This window comes from Liolophura sinensis, chromosome 8 (assembly GCF_032854445.1).
Source record: "Liolophura sinensis isolate JHLJ2023 chromosome 8, CUHK_Ljap_v2, whole genome shotgun sequence".
Taxonomy (NCBI): Eukaryota; Metazoa; Mollusca; class Polyplacophora; order Chitonida; family Chitonidae; genus Liolophura; species Liolophura sinensis.
Window position 1 is genome coordinate 9,421,278 of NC_088302.1, and position 20,526 is coordinate 9,441,803.

At 38.1% G+C, this 20,526-nt stretch overlaps 1 protein-coding gene across 3 annotated transcripts in view; it reads left to right on the forward strand.

The window, feature by feature from the left end:
* Positions 1 to 20,526, forward strand: part of LOC135472959 (tubulin polyglutamylase ttll6-like) — a 23,580-nt gene continuing 3,054 nt past the window's right edge. Inside the window, exons 1-17 of one of the 3 annotated variants that reach the window (XM_064752705.1) lie at positions 1 to 275; positions 3,025 to 3,334; positions 3,911 to 4,037; positions 4,762 to 4,802; positions 5,623 to 5,741; positions 6,966 to 7,096; positions 9,725 to 9,881; positions 10,248 to 10,391; positions 10,715 to 10,800; positions 12,034 to 12,259; positions 13,314 to 13,495; positions 14,181 to 14,366; positions 14,752 to 14,920; positions 15,788 to 15,994; positions 17,459 to 17,794; positions 18,773 to 19,072; positions 19,979 to 20,207. In XM_064752705.1, coding sequence (XP_064608775.1) covers positions 3,079 to 3,334; positions 3,911 to 4,037; positions 4,762 to 4,802; positions 5,623 to 5,741; positions 6,966 to 7,096; positions 9,725 to 9,881; positions 10,248 to 10,391; positions 10,715 to 10,800; positions 12,034 to 12,259; positions 13,314 to 13,495; positions 14,181 to 14,366; positions 14,752 to 14,920; positions 15,788 to 15,994; positions 17,459 to 17,794; positions 18,773 to 19,072; positions 19,979 to 20,207 — 2,896 coding nt within the window. In that variant the 5' untranslated portion in view covers positions 1 to 275; positions 3,025 to 3,078. The remainder of the gene's footprint in view (positions 276 to 3,024; positions 3,335 to 3,910; positions 4,038 to 4,761; positions 4,803 to 5,622; positions 5,742 to 6,965; positions 7,097 to 9,724; positions 9,882 to 10,247; positions 10,392 to 10,714; positions 10,801 to 12,033; positions 12,260 to 13,313; positions 13,496 to 14,180; positions 14,367 to 14,751; positions 14,921 to 15,787; positions 15,995 to 17,458; positions 17,795 to 18,772; positions 19,073 to 19,978; positions 20,208 to 20,526) is intronic. The other 2 variants (XM_064752706.1, XM_064752707.1) reach the window with 2 other exon arrangements.

Consider the following 20,526-nt stretch of genomic DNA (forward strand, 5'->3'; position numbering starts at 1 on the left):
TGTTCGCTCACTTTGCCGTAACTAGGTAATGATAAAGTTTCAAAAATTCACGTCCAAAGCTTTTCACACATTTAATCGATGTAAGAGAACAATGTAATTATTCGATCATCAGATTACACTTGTTTTGGGGCTTCCTAAGGTGAGAACAAATGAGAATTCATATTTTGGGGGGCATTGTTTACAAGCTGTCAGTTTCATCGAGTTTGATTAGAGAAGTCGTCTGCTCGAAGTGTTGCGTGATCTAAGAGACGAGATATTTGCTCTGCCAAACCGAGGTAAGTGTGATCTACTTGAATTAATTGTTTGTTTCTTTTTATATTTCTTAGTGTTGCCTGTACAGCCATTGATGACATGACATGTACAAGACTGTAGGCAAATAAATGGTTGCAGTAACTCCCAACATGTGCAGACGAGAACGCGTGAAGCAAACATTGTCAAGATCAGATCGAATGAGTTATGACTATAATATTGATAAACATACTTATGAAGCATGTTAACTCCAGATAACCAAACGCTCTAATTTTAGCTGTCACAACAATTATACATTATGTATCAATATCTTAATCTTATCCTGTACATTTTTTTTCAACTGTTTCTGAAAGGAGATCGTAGAGAATAGTGCTGTTATACTGTTGCACATTATAACCCATAGAATGCCTTTATTCTGTTTATTTATATATAAAAAAGAATATTTGAGTGGTGTATAACATTATACTCAAGAATTACATTATGTTTACATCATTACATATGTACCTGTATCAATTAGAGTTGTTAGACTTTTTTCTTGCATCTTTTTCTTCCTATTTATTCACTGCAATGCCATAGTCATGCAAACACCCCCAAAATGTTTTAAAATCTCAGTACATGAACATGTATTTCATCAAAAATTGGAACATTTTCCTCCTGTTATCTTCAGGCCTACCATGGTATGTATGTTTACAGATTCATATTTCGGTTAATATCTGCATACATTTATTTTGTTATTTATGAGTATAAATAACAAAATAATAACATACTGTCAAGTCTCAAGATTAATTAAATAAATTAAATTTACATGTACTGCGAAATGGAAAATTGAAAACCTTCAATGTTAGCATGTCTTTGTGCAGAGAATTGCATGCTCAGGCCTGGGTCAGTAATAATTTATGACCCTAGCTTGCTCTTAACAGCATGGGCAACAGTTAAGCCTCATGTAGCTTATGTATTATTACTGAGCCAACTTGTTAATACACTTGTACAGGCTTGATGTATTGGAGTAGGTCCATATGTCTAGTGTTAATCAGAAAAGGTCACTGACAAGGTTTATAGCTGGTCGGTTAAACAATGGCATTTACAAGGTGAACTGGGACATGGAGGAAAAAGTGATAGTTAATACATGTTAACAGGGCCATAGGGTCAGGTGCATGTGGTGTGTGAAAGTTGTGAAGAGCCTTTCGTTTAAGTTGACTTGCCCTTTATTGTGTTACAGTACACAATGTACATAACATGTATGTTGCAAATGCCAAGGTCATTATTTAAGATCTGGCGTGTATATGTAGGTGGATCGCTCAGGCCCACTTTGTATCATGTGCCATTAACAAGTTTAGGTATGTAAATGGTAATGTTCCAATCATATATTCTCCCTGACTTTGCCAAGGTTAATAAATTCCTTATCTTTTTCTTCTCATGACTATCCATAGATACACGCACAATGGTCCTCCCCTACATTTAGACCATTGGTAAAGGCAGAAAGAAAGCCCTTAAAAGTAACTTGGTAAAGGTCAGCAGTTTACCCTAGGCACTTCCGTTTCTTCCACCAATAAAAACATATGCAATCCAAGAGAGTTTTGCGGTTGGAACGTGAAATTGCTTTCTCAAATGTTTGCACGTAATCATTTTTATCAGATGCTCTGCAACATGTTTTCTTTATGCCACGGATGTCAGTGTTATAATAAAACCTGACCAGTAGCAATCGATGGATAAGTGAGGTACTGTAGCAATCACTATTAATTTGTTTAATTCTTGATCAGAGCCTGGTAACTACATCTGAAATGCATTTACAGTGTATATAATTAAGTGAAACAGGTTTTCAGTAAGTTGTAGTTTTCCTGATGCTACTGTAGGATGTGCTATATACATGCACAATTGCTTGCTTGGTGCAAATATTTCTCTATCCAGAATTTCCAGTTCTATGGTGAAAACAGTACACTGTAAGTAATTGTTTTGTTGTGTGAAGGTACACTCTTACATGTAAGTGGAATATTGGATTTCCTGGAGAATTCTGCAATGCTTTTGTGACACATTTATCCAGCCAGTTTTATCTCCTCTGGGAAACAGTGTTTATGGTGTAGAATCTTCAATCACTAAGAACTAGACGTGCACAAACAGTTGTAGGTGTCATTTGTAGTCTCTTTGTCACAGTTGATGTCTGTGTTTCTTCTGTAGTCAAAGTTTCTCATGGGAAATTGGTTTCTTTCTACATGTACATGTACATACAATGTAGACAAACATAGTGAAGAAAACTTGACCAAACAAAATACTACACTCACAGATTTCTCTGGCTGTATATATTGACTTCAGCAATTTTTTTATTATGACACATCGTTTTTCAGTTTTGGCATACATCTTTCTTGGCAGATATACAAGCCACATTGTCTGTGGAATTTGTGGCCTCATTTTGGAAGATTTGTATTTTAGTAGTGTCTTGTTACTCACAATTACATTTACATGTACATTGAATTAATAGGGAATGTTTTGTAATGAATCGTTTATAAATTTCTGATGTGTCTTTCATGAATTAGACTGTTAGATCATGCATGACTAAAAATTTGTTGTAAACTTGTACTCTCATAGCACAAGGGCATTTGTGATAGAAATGTACTATATACATATATATACAACAGTTTTCTCCATATGATTCTAAAGGATTATTACAGACTTTTATTCCCTTAACTTCATGCTTAGTACCAATACATGTATGTGCTTGTGCATCCTTATATAACAAAGGAGAAAATTAAATATTGGAATGTTTTTTGTTTGTTGCAGATGCTGGTGCACTATCTGAAGTGACTACTTGCTTTGTAACTGAGATCAGCCAGCATGGCGTCCCTGTCACGACCACGCAGTCACAGGCACATAGCAGAAGAGGTGAGTTCTGACAGCTCCAGTTCTGACAGCGAGGACAGTGACTGGGAGCCAGACACGGGACACCATGCCCCTCTGGTAATTGACGAGGAGCTGACCAGTGCTAACCAGCTGACCCTTGTGGATGAGGAAGCTGGCTCTGTTCTGATCCACCCCACTATTGATGAGGGCGAAGGGGAAGAGGAGGGAGAGGCAGAGATTGCTGACACAGGTGTGTGATAAAGATAATGTATATAAAAAATTTGTGGTACTACATGTACAAAGCAGGCAAATAGCACTTTGCGACAATTGTATGGTATTGTTACTGCCACATGGTATTGTGTGACAGCTATAATGTGCATGTACTATACTGCTGCTCTGACATACTGCAAGATTCATTAGAGCATAGTACCTTCGGGGCCACTGACACTCATATCTATTTGAAATGTCCACACATTACCGAGCAGTACTGCATGGTTCGTAACCATACAATAATGTGAGCATGGTGAGGTTACAGCTGTGCTACATGTTTTATGAAGTGATTTAGTTTAAATTTTATTTGATCGAAAAGACCCAGAGACATATACAGTCACTAAGTATGTAGATACAGCTGTATCATTTTCCTACCTGTAAAGTTAGAACACTGTAAAGATACAAAGTAGATGTACATGTATATAAACTATGGTACTACATGTATTAAGGTATTACCCCCCATATGCTTTGTTTTTAAAATTTACTGTTGTCCAAATTATCCCATCCCAAACATGCATTAGGACTAAACTGTTGTTTTCCCTCTCCTTTTCTGCAGGACAAGAAGAAATTGAAGGTGAAGCTGACATAGATGACAGAGCCCAGAGATTAGTTACGCCTGTTAGTAAGAAAGAGACACAGGACGATGCCGATAAAAGTAAAAAGAAAAAGAAGAAAAAACGAAAGTGAGTGTATGTATGTATACTCACACACTCAATCGATGTCTTGTGGAACATGTATCAGCCTTTTAAATAGTCACGTAAGCACTCCCCTATAAAAAATTCTCAGTTCAGTTATTATTTTTCCATAACGTTTCTAGTTTTGGTTCTGCAACTACTTTCACTAGCTCCATTGTTTATCCTGCACTGTCCTCAGTTATCGCTACATGTATACTCCACATAACAAAAAGTTTCCTGTGATCTACAGGTAATTCCTAATTCATATCACTTCATTATCCATGAATAATAAAGACCCTACCAATACATTTAGGCAAACAATTTGAAAAATAATTTCATGTTTGTATGTGAATCCGTGTATACATTCACAGTGCTTTAAATGTCCAATGCCTGTGACATAATAACAGAATTTATCTACAAAAATCATGTGACATAATGTCACTTTTTAGCAACATGTGACAAAAAGCAAACTTAGTCTATCTGAACATCAAAATTTTAAATTGCCATTTTTTTTGTCACCTACCTGTAGTTATAAATAATGTCACTGGTAACATGATGACATTGCTAAATTGGGTCTTGTCTGTGATGTGAGTAGATTCAACAAAGCTGTTATGCCAAAGGCAAAGTGGAAAACATCATGTCACGAAATGTTACAGCTTCTGCCAGATGTTAATATCTGATTAGATCTACATTTAACGTATGCTTACTGTTATTTATTTCATGTATGTTTCAGAATCTATTACATCTGTCTGACGAACTGCAAGTATGATGTTGGTAAGTTTCCAGAGAGGTTATTTTCAAGGAACATGTACTTGTGCACTCCTCACTATTTGTAAAAGCTGTCTTTGGTTTGTTCTCCTGTATGGTGGCTGTTTTTGTAATCAAACAGAAGAGATTTAATAAAGTACAGGGGCCTCTGTGGCTCAGTTGGTTAGCGCGCTAGCGCAGCATAATGACCCAGGAGTTTCTCACCAATCCAGTCACTGTAAGTTCAAGTCCAGCTCATGCTGACTTCCTCTCTGGCTGTTAGTGGGAAGGTGTGCCAGCAACGTGCAGATGGTCGTGGGTTTCCCCCAGGCTCTGCCCGGTTTCCTGCCACCATAATGCTGGCCACTGTCCTATAAGCAAAATATTCTTGAGTATGGCATAAAACACCAATCAAAAAAAAAAAAAATAAATAAATAAATTATTTATTTATTAATAAATAAAGTACAAACACCCTGTCTATAATGACACACAGTGCACAACACATTATTAAAAAGAAAGCAAACATTCTTTCATCACTCTTTAATGATCACACCCAAATAATGATGGTACTTGCACATGTGTGAAGTACGTCTTATTTTTGCTTTTTTATACCTGGAAGCAGTCTAATTTCCATGACAACATATATCATGACCACTTGAAAAGTACACAACATAAAACGGCTTATTTCATGAAAGCATCAGCAGCAGCATTAGTTGAGAACAAATTTTGTAATTTACATGAACTATGCCATCACAGGAGACATTGTGACATGTAGAGAAACTGTGTCTTGTTAGCTTAAATTACTGTACAGTACTAAAGTTTTCTGTGCATTTGTTGCTTCCCCCAGTGAGGAAAATGAGCCGCAGGTTTGGATTCCGTGAGGTTGGTGATGACGAGGACTGGACACTGTTCTGGACAGATTACTCTGTGGCGCTGGAGAGAGTGATGGAGATGAAGAGATATCAGGTCAGTACACATCATCTTCGCACAGACTGTGCTTTTAAAGGACAAGACAACAAATAATGTATTGTTATTCAGGAAGAATAGTGAACACAGACATATTTTTCTGACATGTTCGATATTAAATTTTATAAATCAACTTCTAATAAGGAATTCTTACAAGGCCAAGGAATGCGCCATGATAGAGCAACCGGAAACATGGTGTTGCTCCACTTTTACCACTGGCAAAACAGGGTGAGGGGGACATGAGCAGGAACAGGGACCTTGTCGGGATATAGAAATAACTTATGTCTGATTGGATAAAACTGATAACATGACATCTAGTGTTATCAGTCATGTTGTCTCAGTCCATAAATGTGACTTGTTTTATGTTTTCATTCTGACCATACAACCCCTGATGAAACATGTTGTATTTGCCCAAAGCCTAACGGGATGACAATCGTTTTACTCAGAGAGTGGTTAATATCACATTTTGTGACCACAATAAAACTATTACATGTAATTGTAGCACAAAAAAGGTGGAAAGAATATATATGTGATGTATTAATTCAGCTAGTATTAATTTTCCTCTGATATTGTTCTAACAACTGTGTTATTGGCACTAAAATTTCCTCACATCAGATAAATTATCATGGACTCAGATAGCACTAAAAAAAACATTAATTCTTGGAAATACAGGGTACTTCATGCAAAATGAAACCCTGTAATTTGGAGATGAGAGAATTAATAATGTTTGGCTCATTTGAATGGCTCATTCGGTTAGCTTGCTAGTGCAGCATAATGACCCAGGAGCCTCTCACCAATGTGGTCGCTGTGAGTTCAAGTCCACCTCATGCTGACTTCCTCTCCAACCGTAAGTGGGAAGGTCTGACAGCAGCCTGCGCATGGTCGTGCGTTTCCCCAGGGCTGTGCCCGGTTTCCTCCCACCATAATGCTGGTTGCCGTCGTATAAGCAAAATATTCTTAAGTGCGGCGTAAAACACCAATCAAATAAATGAATAAATAAATCATTTGAATCGCTGGAAATATGTGCACTGAATGGAAATAATATATATACATATCGAGTATCTATTTCAGAAATATGAAATATTTGAATTACATGGTTTAGTTGTACGCTGTTAATAAAATACAAAGTGTGCTTTCTGTTGGAGATGTAGACATACGATTCTTCAGATATTATTTAATCCAGAATTTATCATTTGTATTTACTATTATTATGTAACTTTGTAGAAAATCAATCACTTCCCTGGAATGAGTGAGATTTGCCGTAAGGATTTACTGGCACGGAACATGAACAGAATGCACAAACTCTTCCCAAAGGAATACAATATCTTCCCCAAAACATGGTGCTTGCCAGCAGAGTAAGTTTGCATGCCTCCAACTGTTCATTTATATACCTTACCCTGTGACATAATCATGAAGAAAGAATATGGTGTAGGCGTGCAGCAGTTCCCATTTTAAAATTATGTTTAACTAAATCTAAATGTGACTGCATTATAAGCCAGTGTTTTTGAAGCTGACATAGTTTCACCTTTCTGGGCATTTTCAAGGCGTAAATGGCTACCCTAAGTCTTCAACCTTTTCACATGTGGAAGAGCAACATTCAGTGCAATTTATCCACATTTATAGTTTGATTTTGGATTCACAAAAAGTATAATTTTATTGTTATACATAAAATAATGCCTTTGCAGTATGTCTAAATAAACACCTTGCAAACATGTGAAAATGATGAAGAAGAATTGCATTGGCTTTTATGTCCATGTTTAAAGTGTAGTTTTCTGCTGTTATGAAGATAACATAAAGAAAATAATACCCTATACATAAAACCTTAACTGTTGTTACAAAACTTAATCCTGTATACTCAAGGATAAGGAAAGCATGGGCTGTTAGCCCAGATAATTTTTTTCAACTCGGTCCATTGGTGTGGAGAAGTTTACGCTAGGGGCCATTAAATTTGCTCAAGTATATACAGTAACAGGTGTTTATATGTACATTTTCAGTCTTTTCAGTCTGTTTGTCATATACCAAGACTGAACAAAACATTAAACAAGTTAATGATGCTTTACTGCACCTCTGTGTTGATACTGGGGATGTGTGTATGTTTTCCATGCTCTCTTCTTGTTTACACGTATCCATGTTATTAAGTTGCTCGATTTCCCGAGCAACCACCCCAAGCCTCACTGGGCTGTAAGTGATTGTACTCAAATGACATTGCATGCCTATAAGACATGGCAGGACAATGAATGTTAATTGTTCTGGTGGTGAAAGCCCTTTTTGTTTGTCTAGGAGAAACTGATCTCTTGTGTTTTATTTGTTATTTTCTACTCACATTACCTAGCTGATTCAACACTTGCTTAATTATAATGCCTTGGTTAAATGTAGCTACAGATTTATTTATCTGCTGAACTTGGACTGCCTCTGATAAATAAACATAAACATGCTACTGAGGCTGGCTTGCCTGAGTGATATTACACAATCCCTTCTGAATGGGAATATCTAAATGCACATAGTCTAGCCATACCATTTGATCTTTTCCAGATTGTGCTGAAATAATTCCTTTTCATTGTTAATCTCCAGTAGCCTATGGACATGGCTCAGTTTTAGTTGGGAGGTTTGTGCATCACTGGTGAAGTGGTTTCCTTGGGCTCTGCCTGGTTTCTTCCACCCAGAAACCTGACCAGTGTCATGTATTTATTTATTTATTTGATTGGTGTTTTAAGCCGCACTCAAGAATATTTCGCGGCGGCCACCATTATGGTGGGAGGAAACTGGGCAGAGCCCAGGGGAAACCTACGACCGTCCGCAGGTTACTGCAGACGTGTCCCTCCACCCTGTCATGGAAGCAAAAATTATAATGTACTGCAATGGACACTAACTAAATAAATAAATTAGTTTTGAGGTACACATAATCCATTTTAATTGCAAAAATAAATTCACTGGTATGATGACTTTGAATTCTCAGTTTGTGGGTAGATACATGTAGTGTTAAAGAGGGGACTTTGTTGCCGAGGTGGTTAGCCTGCAAGCATAGCACAGTCACCCAGGACCCTCTGACCAATGCATTCCCTTTGGTGTTCCTCTCCGGCCGTAGGTGAGAAGGTCTTTCAGCAACCTGTGGATGGTCATGGGTTTCCCTCTTCCCACCATAATACTGTCGTATGAGTGAAATATTCTTGAGTTTTACAGTGATTTCAGCTCGGTTTATACCTCGGTTTGACTTTCTTAATTAGTGGTCCATGCTAGTTCCTAGCGGGACACCTCTTGAAATCGTTCGGATTATTATTATTAGTCAACACGTAAAAATTGCATCTATAAAATCTCGAAAACTATTGTATTGATAATGTAAAAAAATCTTCTCCAGAACAGCTAAACCTATCGAGATGAACTTTTCGCGTACTGTTTTTACCCAGATTGTAAAAAGCTTTTAGTTTGGTATGCAAATAAGACCAAAACTGACCAATGAAATTGGCTCAAAAGTAGGTTAATTTTTAAAACTGCTTAAAATCATAAAACAAACACGTTATCTGGTGCCCCTTAACATCACGATTATAAATCTGCAAGAATTATATTTGTACTTTGTGTTGTTTTCATGTTGAGACCAAAAAACACCCAAAATTTGACAAAACTGTCCTGTAAATAACACGGGAGCTTTGTGCTAAACTGCATGAAACCATAGACTGCATTTTACAGTGGGAACTGGCCTCAGCTCTGCAACAGTGTATTCTTTCTGTATTTTGTCCTGGGGTATCAGCCAAAGATCAAAGCTGCCTAGTCTTGAGTACTTTGCCAATTATACATGATGCCTGGCTGTCTAGGGTTCAAGTCCAGTACATGCATTTCCATTTTTTTTCTTGCTTTTTCCCATTGTCATGAACTGTATAGACACCAGGCTACCAGAAGTGGTAAAAGACTAGTAAAGTGGACCCCGGCAATGCTGTTGGATAACAGCTTTAATTTTTAGTTCTGTTGCCTTTCTGCTTTTTTTACAGTTATGGGGACTTTTTGGCTTACACACGTCAGAAGAAGAACAAAACCTACATTCTGAAGCCCGAGTCTGGTTGTCAGGGGAAAGGAATCTGGGTGACAAGAAATCCTAAAGATATCAGGCCTAATGAGCACATGATATGTCAGCAGTATCTTTCAAAGGTATGATAGTATACATGTAAGCGAGGGATTTCCCATGCTCTAGATTTTTGTTAGTCCTGTATGTAATAGTTACAGCATGATAACAGGATCATTCCAGAATATAGTCTTGGATTGGTGGAACCCTGAGAAGACTGTAAATCATGGTGGTCATAGTATGGCTTATTTATCTCTCAACATGCTGTTAACATTTACTTGATCTTTTAGAATATGTATATGTCCTGCAGAGCAGAAAAAAATCCATGTCTCTAGACCTTTCCAAACTGCTAATCTGTTATATGATGTCACAGTGTCTCAATTGCTTTCACTAAAAATGATATGAAAACTTACTTCTCATTGTACTTTTTATTTTTTTTTTTATTTTGACAGCCATTCTTAATTGATGGTTTCAAGTTTGACCTTCGGATCTATGTGTTAGTGACATCATGTGATCCATTACGAATATTCGTCTTCAAGGATGGTTTGGCCAGGTTTGCTACATGCAAATACACAGAGCCAACACATTCTAACCAAGTAAGTTACAACACTGGTTTGTCAAATATGTAGTGATGTGAGATTTTCTTTCAAGCTCTCTCTGGTTTCCTCCACCTACGAAGCTGATAGTCATATTTTCAACTACACTCTCAAATACTAAACAAATAAGCGAGTGAATTTGATGCATACTGCATGCTGTATAACTAAATCCATAGTTACCATTCAGCTGAGTTTACATGCATATCCATCATTTATGTGAATCTGAACGTCACAAGACATAATAAAAGTAAGTTCCCATACAGCTGCAATAGTTCAGTCTATATTTAGTTCACTTCAGAGTACCTGTGAGTTTTGTTTTTCAGGAAAATGTCTTCATGCATCTGACCAACTATGCCATCAATAAGCACAGTGAGGACTTCATCAGGGATGATGAAGCTGGGAGTAAAAGGTAGGTCACATACAGTAATGGTTAATAGACTACATGTACATGTCCTGAGAGGGGCTCACATATGTACATGTACATGTAGTTAATAAACCAAATACAATTAGTTACACAGTTATTAGTGCTGGGATACGGACATTTTAGTTCTCTCATATTGGGCGAGTTGTCAGGGTACGAGAATGTAAGCTAGTCACACTCGTATATTTCCCATAATGCTGCAGGATGTGAGAATATACATGTCCCCCATATGACTGTTGCTATCCAATGAAGACTTGTGACTGATGCAGGTCAAATGTACACCCATTTCCAGTTTGGCACTGACTGCGAGATTCTCTCAAGTCCACTGTACATGGGGCATTGGTCATGTTGGTGGCAGTAAGCAGTCCACAGGGCTGAAAATTACTTAGAGGCAAAGACCTCTAAAAATTGAACCTCTTAAAACTATGCGTAAATATACTTTCATTAATGTTTTTTTGTGAATTTGTGAAGATTTTTGTGAAAAGAATTAAGGCATTTAGATATTTGAATTCTAAGGTGGGCTTTATGGACCATGCAATCAGAGCTTAGGATCTCTGACATTATGGGAAGTTTATCCAACTCTAATCAAGACATTGAGTGTTGGAATAACTCTCTTTGCTTATGAGTAAAATATTACTGAAATAATGTTCCCAAAACTTCATTCCTTCTGGTGAACATCAGGAAAATAAAGGTGATGTGACTTCAGAGTTCTTAGACACTGCCAGAATGGCTCATAAAGCCCACCATAGTCTTAAAATATTTCACTGCCTTTCAACACTTTAAAAAATCTGAAATAATGAATGAAAGTATATTTACGCATTGTTTTCAGTTGTCTGTATGGTGAACCTTACTTCATACTTTAGCTTTCTTTTACTTTAAATTGTCTTGCACAGGGTTGGAGATCACATGCCTTTCACTAGTACTGCATACATCACAAGGCCGTGTTGTGAATGAAAATGTATGCATCACAATGGGGAATGTTGGCCAAGTCACTTGCCATAGACATGTGGTTCACTCCGGGCACTTTACTTTCCCCCATGTGAAAGTGACTGTGTGCTGCCGTGTAGGTGAAATACTCTCAAGTTTGGTACATGATGAAGACCAATCAGTGAAATAAATCTGAACCTGTTCCAGATTTAATTATGTGTATTTTTATATGGTGAGATGGAGATTTTAACAGAAAACAATTATGGCATGGTGTACCTTGTGTTCTTTTTCCAGACGCATCACAACTATAAACAGCTACTTGAAGAAGAAAGGCTATGACTTGGACAAAATGTGGGGCGATATTGATGACGTCATCATCAAGACACTGATTTCAGCCCACTCTATTCTAAAGCACAACTACAGGACGTGTTTCCCAAACCATATCAAGGGCAGTGCTTGTTTTGAGATCCTCGGGTTGGATATTATATTGGACAAGAAACTGAAACCCTATGTTTTAGAGGTGTGTTTGAGTGAGAGTATTCATGTATGAACTGGAAAAAAATTCTTGTGAGGCAATGTCCTTCTAAGACAAGCATTTACTAAGTGTGGCTTTTCCCCTCACCAGTGTAGAATGTCCGCTTCGTGAGCGGTAGATCCAGGGTCAATCCTGGGTCAAGTCACACCTAAGACTTTAAAAGAGGAAGTTGTAGCTTCCTCTCTTGGCATTCAGCATTAAGGGGATAGTGCAACTACTGGTTGACCCATATCAGTATAATGGCTCTGGCGGGGCGGCTTACATGCTTTTGGTAAGGCATCTCATTGAAACAGCACTAGATAAAAGAGCGATGGAAATCCGTCCTGCAACAAGGAGGCACATTACATGCATTCTAAGGATTCCTTTGTCACTATATGACTGAGAAATTGTTAAGTACGACGTTAAACCCCAAGCACTCACTCCTCTCACCAGTGTGATCACTAAGTTCATTCTGGCTTCCTCTCCAGATATATGTGGGAATGTCTGCTGTGGGTTCCCTCGGGCTCTGACCGGTTTCCTCCCACCATAATGCTGTGTGCTGTTGTATAAGTGAAATTTTCTTATGTCGAAGTGAATTAAATATGATTTTAAGGTTTTAACTAAACACCATTGAACACAGCAATTTACTTTATGGGAGCTGATATTTATAGTATGACACGTTCAATCTACCTGTGAGTGGCATTCTGCATCAGGCATGGACAAAGCTGGTTCTGCATTTGGAAGTGAATTGTGGATTTAAAGTTGGATTGTGGGAAACAGCCAGTTTGACTGCTTGTGCAGCTGCCTAATGTTGATTTTCTTTTACTGCAAACATAGTAGGGATGTGAGCTCTGAGGTGATAGTAAGCAACATCTCCATGTAGTTTCAGGCTTCCAATACATTCATTCTAATTACACTCACTCAGTCATTGATAATGAAAATCTGTTACTCATTTATCTTCCACAACTAAATTCACTCAACCTGATCAGACCCCAGGCTTAACTCATGTACCAGATTATCACACTCTTGCAGTTAAAATTTAAACTTGTTTTGTGTTCAGGTCAACCATTCTCCGAGCTTTACAACTGATGCAGAATTGGACCGCGAGATCAAGGGGACCCTGATTTTTGACACTCTGAACCTAGTCAACTTTGGTGCTTGTGAGAGGAGAAAATGTATCGAGGAAGACAAGAGGAGGATCAAGGAGAGGCTGTTCCAGAGACAGAACAAAAAAGAGTCAAAGTGAGAAAATAAGACAAAGTAGAAAACGCATATATTTGTAGCATATAACTTGAATATGTAGAAATTATATTGTATGTTACATTGTATTTGCGGAAATGTATATATGTTTAGATGTAGTTGTATTTCACGCCCACTGCCCTATTTCTTGTAATTTTGAGGACAGATATAAGTAGTGCTGAAAGCAAAGAATAACATTTCTCTCTCAGTTTTTTGGGAAAGTAAAGATATGAATATGTAGGTGACTAGATGTACTAACCATTTGAAAAAAAGGAAACTAAATATTCCTGCTACAATTACATGTATATTGGTTAAAAAGAGCACACCAGATATCCCAAAAATTTGAAGAATTAGGGTAGCTACATGAACATCTTACATAGGATGTTTAGGAAAGCCACATAGCAGTACATTAAATAAGTCAATGTTTGTGGTTAAGTAACTGTACTCCAGATGTCTCACAGCAGGAACATTGGCCTCCTAAAGCTCTTTTATTGTTTTCTGTAATATGTAATAAGTCTCTATATACTTGTAGCTGTGCTAATAAAGGAAAGAAGTGCTCTACAAACTCTGCAGCTTGTCAGCAGAGCAAGTTGAGTTTTTACAGAAGCTTGGAATTCACTCAAACTGTAGACAGAAAATGTGATGATGCCTGTTGAGTGTACCCCTGTGTAATTTTTGCTTGATACAGAGAGGAGCTTGAGCAGGCTCAGGCTCAGTTCTTACAGGTCCAGGAGAAGTACGAGAGCACCCACCTGGGCAACTTCAGAAGGATTTACCCTCTGGGGAATGTGGAAAAATACGAGAAGTTCTTCAACAGTAGTGGCTCCTTGTTCCAGGAGACGGTTGCCTTCAGGGCTAGATCAGAAATGGCTAGGTATTAAACCATTTGGTAACAAATTGGTCATTCCAGCTGTCCTCTGATGTCCTCTCAGTTGTGGATGAACTTTTGTAATATATCCAAACACACCTTTGTGAATCATTTTTTGTTTTTGACCTATGTTATTGCCTTACTGAAGTCAGTGATAAGGACACTTATATATGCAGTTCTGCACAAACACCTTTGAGTATAAGAGGAAGTTATCATCCATACAAAAAATTGAGTTCTAAACCTAAATTTTAAAATATGAAACTTACATACTAGAATTTTTAAGAATACCTAAAATAAGTTAATGTTGTTTTTCCTTAGTCTTTGTTTTGATAAGCTCATGTCTAATATCCTTCATGTATTCATCGTTGACCTTTTAATTTTACTTCATCAGACAACAGCGAGAGGAGATAACGAGGAAGAAGGAGAAGCTGGATGCTATACTAAAGGGAAAGAGGAGTGGTTTGGCTCGACCTGAGAGTCCTGGCACACGTCGACGGCGCATAAAACGTCCCAGCATGCCAGGGCGACATCTTAGCGCTTCCAGATACTCCCATTCAGAGGTGAGTTTAAAAGGCACATCTGGGCACACTGTCATACAGTGTCAAATTTTCTCAACATTTCTTCCTTCATTATCTGCTTTTTAACCCAAACATTTCTTATTCAAAGAAAAGCACCAGAAATTGCATTTACAACTACAACCCTGGCTATGAAGCCAGGATTCGATTCTTTTTAGTTTTCATGTAAAATGTAGTATCTTTTGTGGTGAAATCAGAAGAAAGAGGCTGGAAGTTCAGAGAACATTGTAACATTCATAATCTGATGAGCATGCAACATGCATAAATTTCCTGTTTTGTAGTCATTAAAAGCTGCAAAAGACGATACTATCATGCAATATAAAAGGCTAGACCATTGCCTAAACACAAATGTATAGTGCTGCTCAACACACCAGCTCTACAAACTTTACACTTGTCATTGCTTGGAGATTAATTCAGTGTGTCTTATAAATGACTTTCCTGTTCCTTTAATTGCCATCAGGGCCTGATATAAAATAGAAGTTTGGGCACCTGTACTAGGTGTTCTGACGTTCAACTAGTGTGAGGGAAGAGAGTCTCATCCCTGCTAAAGATAATACTGCACAATATTTTCAAATACCTTCGTAGAGTATGTCAAGAAGAGTTACACACAAAACAGAAAACATTAATCTTTTGGATAGATGATTATTAATAAGTTAATCAATTAATTAATCAATTATTAATCAGTGCTGGTTTTGGTGCCTAACCATGTATATTAGATGAAAAATCTTAGTAGAACATGTGTTTGATTGAGCCATTAGGCAGATGTAAAGCTTGACAGGCTACATATCAGCAAGATGTGGTCAGTTATGTTGTTGAGGTTTGCTTGCAATGTTAAGTTTTGTTGTCTGTCAGTATGAGCGTCAGTCAGGTGAGAACATTGACACCCTGCGGCCAGTGGAGATAGTGGAGGAGGAGGAGTTAGAGAGGATAAGCGGGTTGTTACAGCGGGACAGTCTGGTGCGGGGGCTTGGCATCGTGGAGCACGTGTACCGTCTCCTCCATTCCACACCCGGCACAGTTGGCGTCACTAAAGCAGACACCAAGGGAATTCTACCACTGGTGAGTGAAACATGTTCACATGTAAGACACTGTGCTCTGAATACACTGCGGTGAGTTTAGAGGAACTTGACTTGCTTAATCTGTGAAGTAACTTTAATACTTTTTAGTGATATTTGAGATTTGATGAACAAAATCTGAAACAATGTAAATTTGACAACAATGTCCCTGTAATCACTTGTTAGCAACTCCATGTTCATTCTATACATTAACCTGGTGGATGTGCATAAAACATATTTAATGTAGTTGTACCTTCTGACACTGTTGTACATTTTCATGGCTTTGGCCAACAGTACATCAATCAGTATTTCAGCTTTATGTGGGTATGTCAGTGCTCATAGCAGTGAGCGTGTACATGGCCAGTAGCCTTGCCACACCCTGTTCAGTATCGTTGTCACCCAGTATACTCAACATCTCTCTGTATGTCATATATGTAAATATGTTGTGGTGGTAAAGCCTGTAGACTTTGCCTGAAGCATTGTTCATGTGGTGTGATTTGTCGTGTTAACTAGTTGAGTGGGACTAGTCTGATGAAAAGCACTTAGATCAGTAGTTTACACTGATGTTTCCTTCTGCAAGTTGCTGGGACAAATTGTGTCATGTGAAAACAGCTTATAATTTTCTTTTTAATGTGGATAAATCCTGTTAGTATCATGTATCGTTGGCTGTTTTCACTTTGGTACTGTATACCTTTTTCTATGTTCACATAATGATGCACCACCTTCCTGTGCTTTATTGTCACATTTACACATAATTTTTATCACTCCTGTGACATATAAGGAACCAAAAGCCTTGCTTTGCACTTTGGATGGCATGATGTGGTATGATCTGGCCAAGTGAACTAATGGGTTCTGTCAGAAGTTCACAAGCTTTTGACAAATGATGTTACAGGAATATTTAGATTCCATTGAAATTCCCTACCTTGCCTTTCTTACAGCTGAATCAAGGTATAATTTGATTTATAATATAATATTAATTTTTAGCGTTTGCTTTAAAGACATGTTACCATTTTGTTTTTGTACATGTACTTTGAATTTTAGTATAAGTATCAGTGTCCTACAATATAAACATTTTCTCAGGAGCCTGTCACGAATGTGGTGCCTGTGAGTTCAAGCCCAACTCATGTTGGCTTCCTCTCTGGTCATATGTGGGAAGGTTTTCCAGCAACCTGCGGATAGGTCTTGCAGGTTTCCTCCCACCATAATGCCGGCCAACGTCATATAAGTGAAGTATTCTTGAGTAAGGCATGAAACACTATTCAAAACAATAAATAAGTAGAAACGTCTGAGTTTTAAGGAGAAATATAAATTACTGGACAATGACTGGATTTCAGCTAGTTTCTGAGTACATGTACTTTGTATTCCCCCATGCACACTCCATTGTACTAACTGTCATTAAATGTCCTATCCCCTTCTCTCTCCTTCAATTTTTCACTGCTCTTGCGTCCTCGGCTCTTCTGCTGCACAGTCCGTAGACCAATGGTCAAACACAGCACACGAGTTCTACCCCTCCAGCCATCAGGTTGCACTGCGGCCCAAAGACAAACATTACTACCAAAAACTGCTTGACAAATATTACGGACAGAATAGCATGGTGATCAGTGATCGGTACCTGCCTAACCATCAACACTCAAGTCGTATGAATAACTTTGTACCGGATAGTAGAGATGATATTGTGAAGCGGTACCCTCTGCTTAAGCTTTCCCGCAGTGCGGCTGATTCCAGGGTAGTGTCTTTCACCTCTACGCAAGACGATAGTTCCAAGCGAAATACTGCATTCATTGAGGAGAATGCAGAGGTGGAGGTTGGTATAGGGTTGACTGACGTGATACTGGAAATCACATGCTTTAGTTCAGACATGCATGTTTTGCTGCTTGTTTTTCAAGTTTTGTCGCTTAATCAGTTCGCTAATTGCCTGGTTTTACAGCTTGGTTGATGCCAACTTACCTATTTTCCTTTTTATTTTTTGCTTATGATTAAGTATCATTTCTTTACCCTGCATGCTTTGGGACCTCTAACACGTCTTACCACTGTCAGAAATTCATACCTTTTGACTGTATAACAAATCAGATTCCACCCTATAAAAATTGGATGTTTAGTATGCTTAACCTTTTTGATAGGTGTGAAATTTCTATAAATGGATACATGTATGTCTATTTACTAATCTGTATGCCGAGACATTTTCTCTTCCTGTGTGGCTATGTACTCCACACTATCACATGGTGTGTTTAAGTTTGCCGTTTGATTGTAATACAGACCTTTGCTTCTCTGGTGATAAAATCGCTGTAACATGTAGTGTTCAGAATTACAGTATTAAACAGTGACCGGCTGTCTGTTGTAGATTACAATAAAGTTTGTTGAAATAACATAGGCCAGCTGTTGATTTTGTTGACTTACAACCTTTGATGAATGTATTGACTGACTAACCAAAATTTTTTTACTCTTCCTTTTTCTCCACTTTTTTCTTTGTTAAACAATGAACTGCTAGAAATACTTTAAATTTGGCAGTCCATATACTGTGATACAGAACGTCTCATGAATATGGGAACATAAACAAGTATAGTAAGTCAATTAGGGATCAGATGTGTGAAACAGGAGCAGACATATTAATTTACTGATGACTTCAGGTCAAATCTTCAAGCTGTCAGGGGAATCTGATCTATTGCTTTCATAAAACTTATTTATTGATTGTAATTAAGTGTTGTTTACAGTGATGCAGCTGTTGTCATGTGTGTTTGTTTGCAGGCCACATTGCCTAATATTGTGATTAACCCTTTTTCAGGCTGACGATCTTAACCACAGCAGCAACTATATCAGTTTTAACGAGAACAGTATATACCACCCCACGCACATCCCCCTGTACACTTCACTGCCCCAGCACGCTTTCCCCAGCCAGATCTCCTACTCTACACTGCAGCCCATGCCAACCACGTCTAACCCGTCTTCCCACTCACGCCTCAGCTCCTACACTCAAGCTCATGTATCTCTGTCTGCCCAGCCTAATCACCAGATGAACCAATGGCAGAAGTCCAAGCCCCACAACCTGACCACCACGTCTGACAGAACCTCCAGCATGTTCCAGGTCAGTATGCCCATTTATAATGGCATTTAGTCACGTAAAACCTCATACTATACGCCGCATTACCTGGTGTCCAGTAGACTGTTCTGTAATGGAACCGCCAAAAAAGTTCTGAGTTGAACAACAAGTGTCCATTTTTTGCCAGTACTCTGATTGGCCTTCCACAACTTGAATTGTGCTAAGGCGTCTTCTTGCCTTCACATGGAACCAATTTCACATCCATATGATTGGTGTGGTACAAGAACATTTTGTTAGCCAGTCATACAGAGGAGAACCAGCTAAGATTCACAGGCATCATCTCACATGTATGTTGTTGTGTTCAGGACTTCTTAATGGCTCTCCTGGATGCCATACTGATAATGCTAAGCAAGTGAAGATTTTACAAGGCTACATTGCATTCCCCTCCAAATGGACATGAGACCTGGAGGACACTGATGTTTCATTCCAGTGGCAAGGCTTTCTTATAAATGGTTTGCGAGATATTAACCAAATATTAACCACAAGTAACAGGTGTTAAAATCAACATTTCAGTTTTGTTGTCTTTTGACCTACTTTCATTAAGAATTTCATGCGGATGTCAAGAGCCAAATTATCATTACAAGTTTTGATTTGTTATTTTAATAGTTCTTAAGTCAAAAACAGTACTTGTCACTGGCCTGGTATGGAGTTCAATGGAGATCACTTGCCAGTGACCAATATATAAGCTTGCTGTATCATGTGTGTGGGTAAAAATCTATGTATCGCATGAAGACAAGTTTATCAGTTATGTACCAAAGGCACTAGAATTTCCTCCACCTTAAGAATAACTACCATCAGATTAATCAGATGACAACAGCATTAAACACCAATCAAAAAAAGTAAAAATAAATTTGATTGTCAGTAATATTTGTCCCATTAACATTCGCTCAGCAGAGGACAAGATACACACGAAAACCACTTGGCTCCACCAGAGGAATGTCAACTACAGCTGTGCCAGAAAGTGAATACCGTCACCTGTCCCATCTGCTGGAGACAGAGGCAGAGCGCAGTCGGCTTGCAGCCCGTACAGAAGTTACTGACAGGTGGTCTGATGGAATCCTACCTCCACACAAAAGAGTGTTAAGTGCAAATGCCCAGAGTAAGCCCAATCCTGAACCAGGTAATTTATAGTACATTTGTTACAGGGTAACAGATTTTGAATTGGAGTTACCAGTGTCTCCTTTTTTAACACACATGCAAAAAAAAGTTTATTGTTAATATATATAATTTTGTGATGTTCATGTACATACAACATGGGTCGTTAACAATATCCTGTATTGTCTGCTGTTTTTGTTGCAAACCTTCGTACCTTGCAAACAGTAAGGTTTACAGAACCACAACTTGTGGTGCAGCATATAATAGGAAATAATTATACAACAGTTTAGTTTGCTTGTCCAAAAACATTTTTATTGGTATGGTGAGGACAGGTATGTCACTGG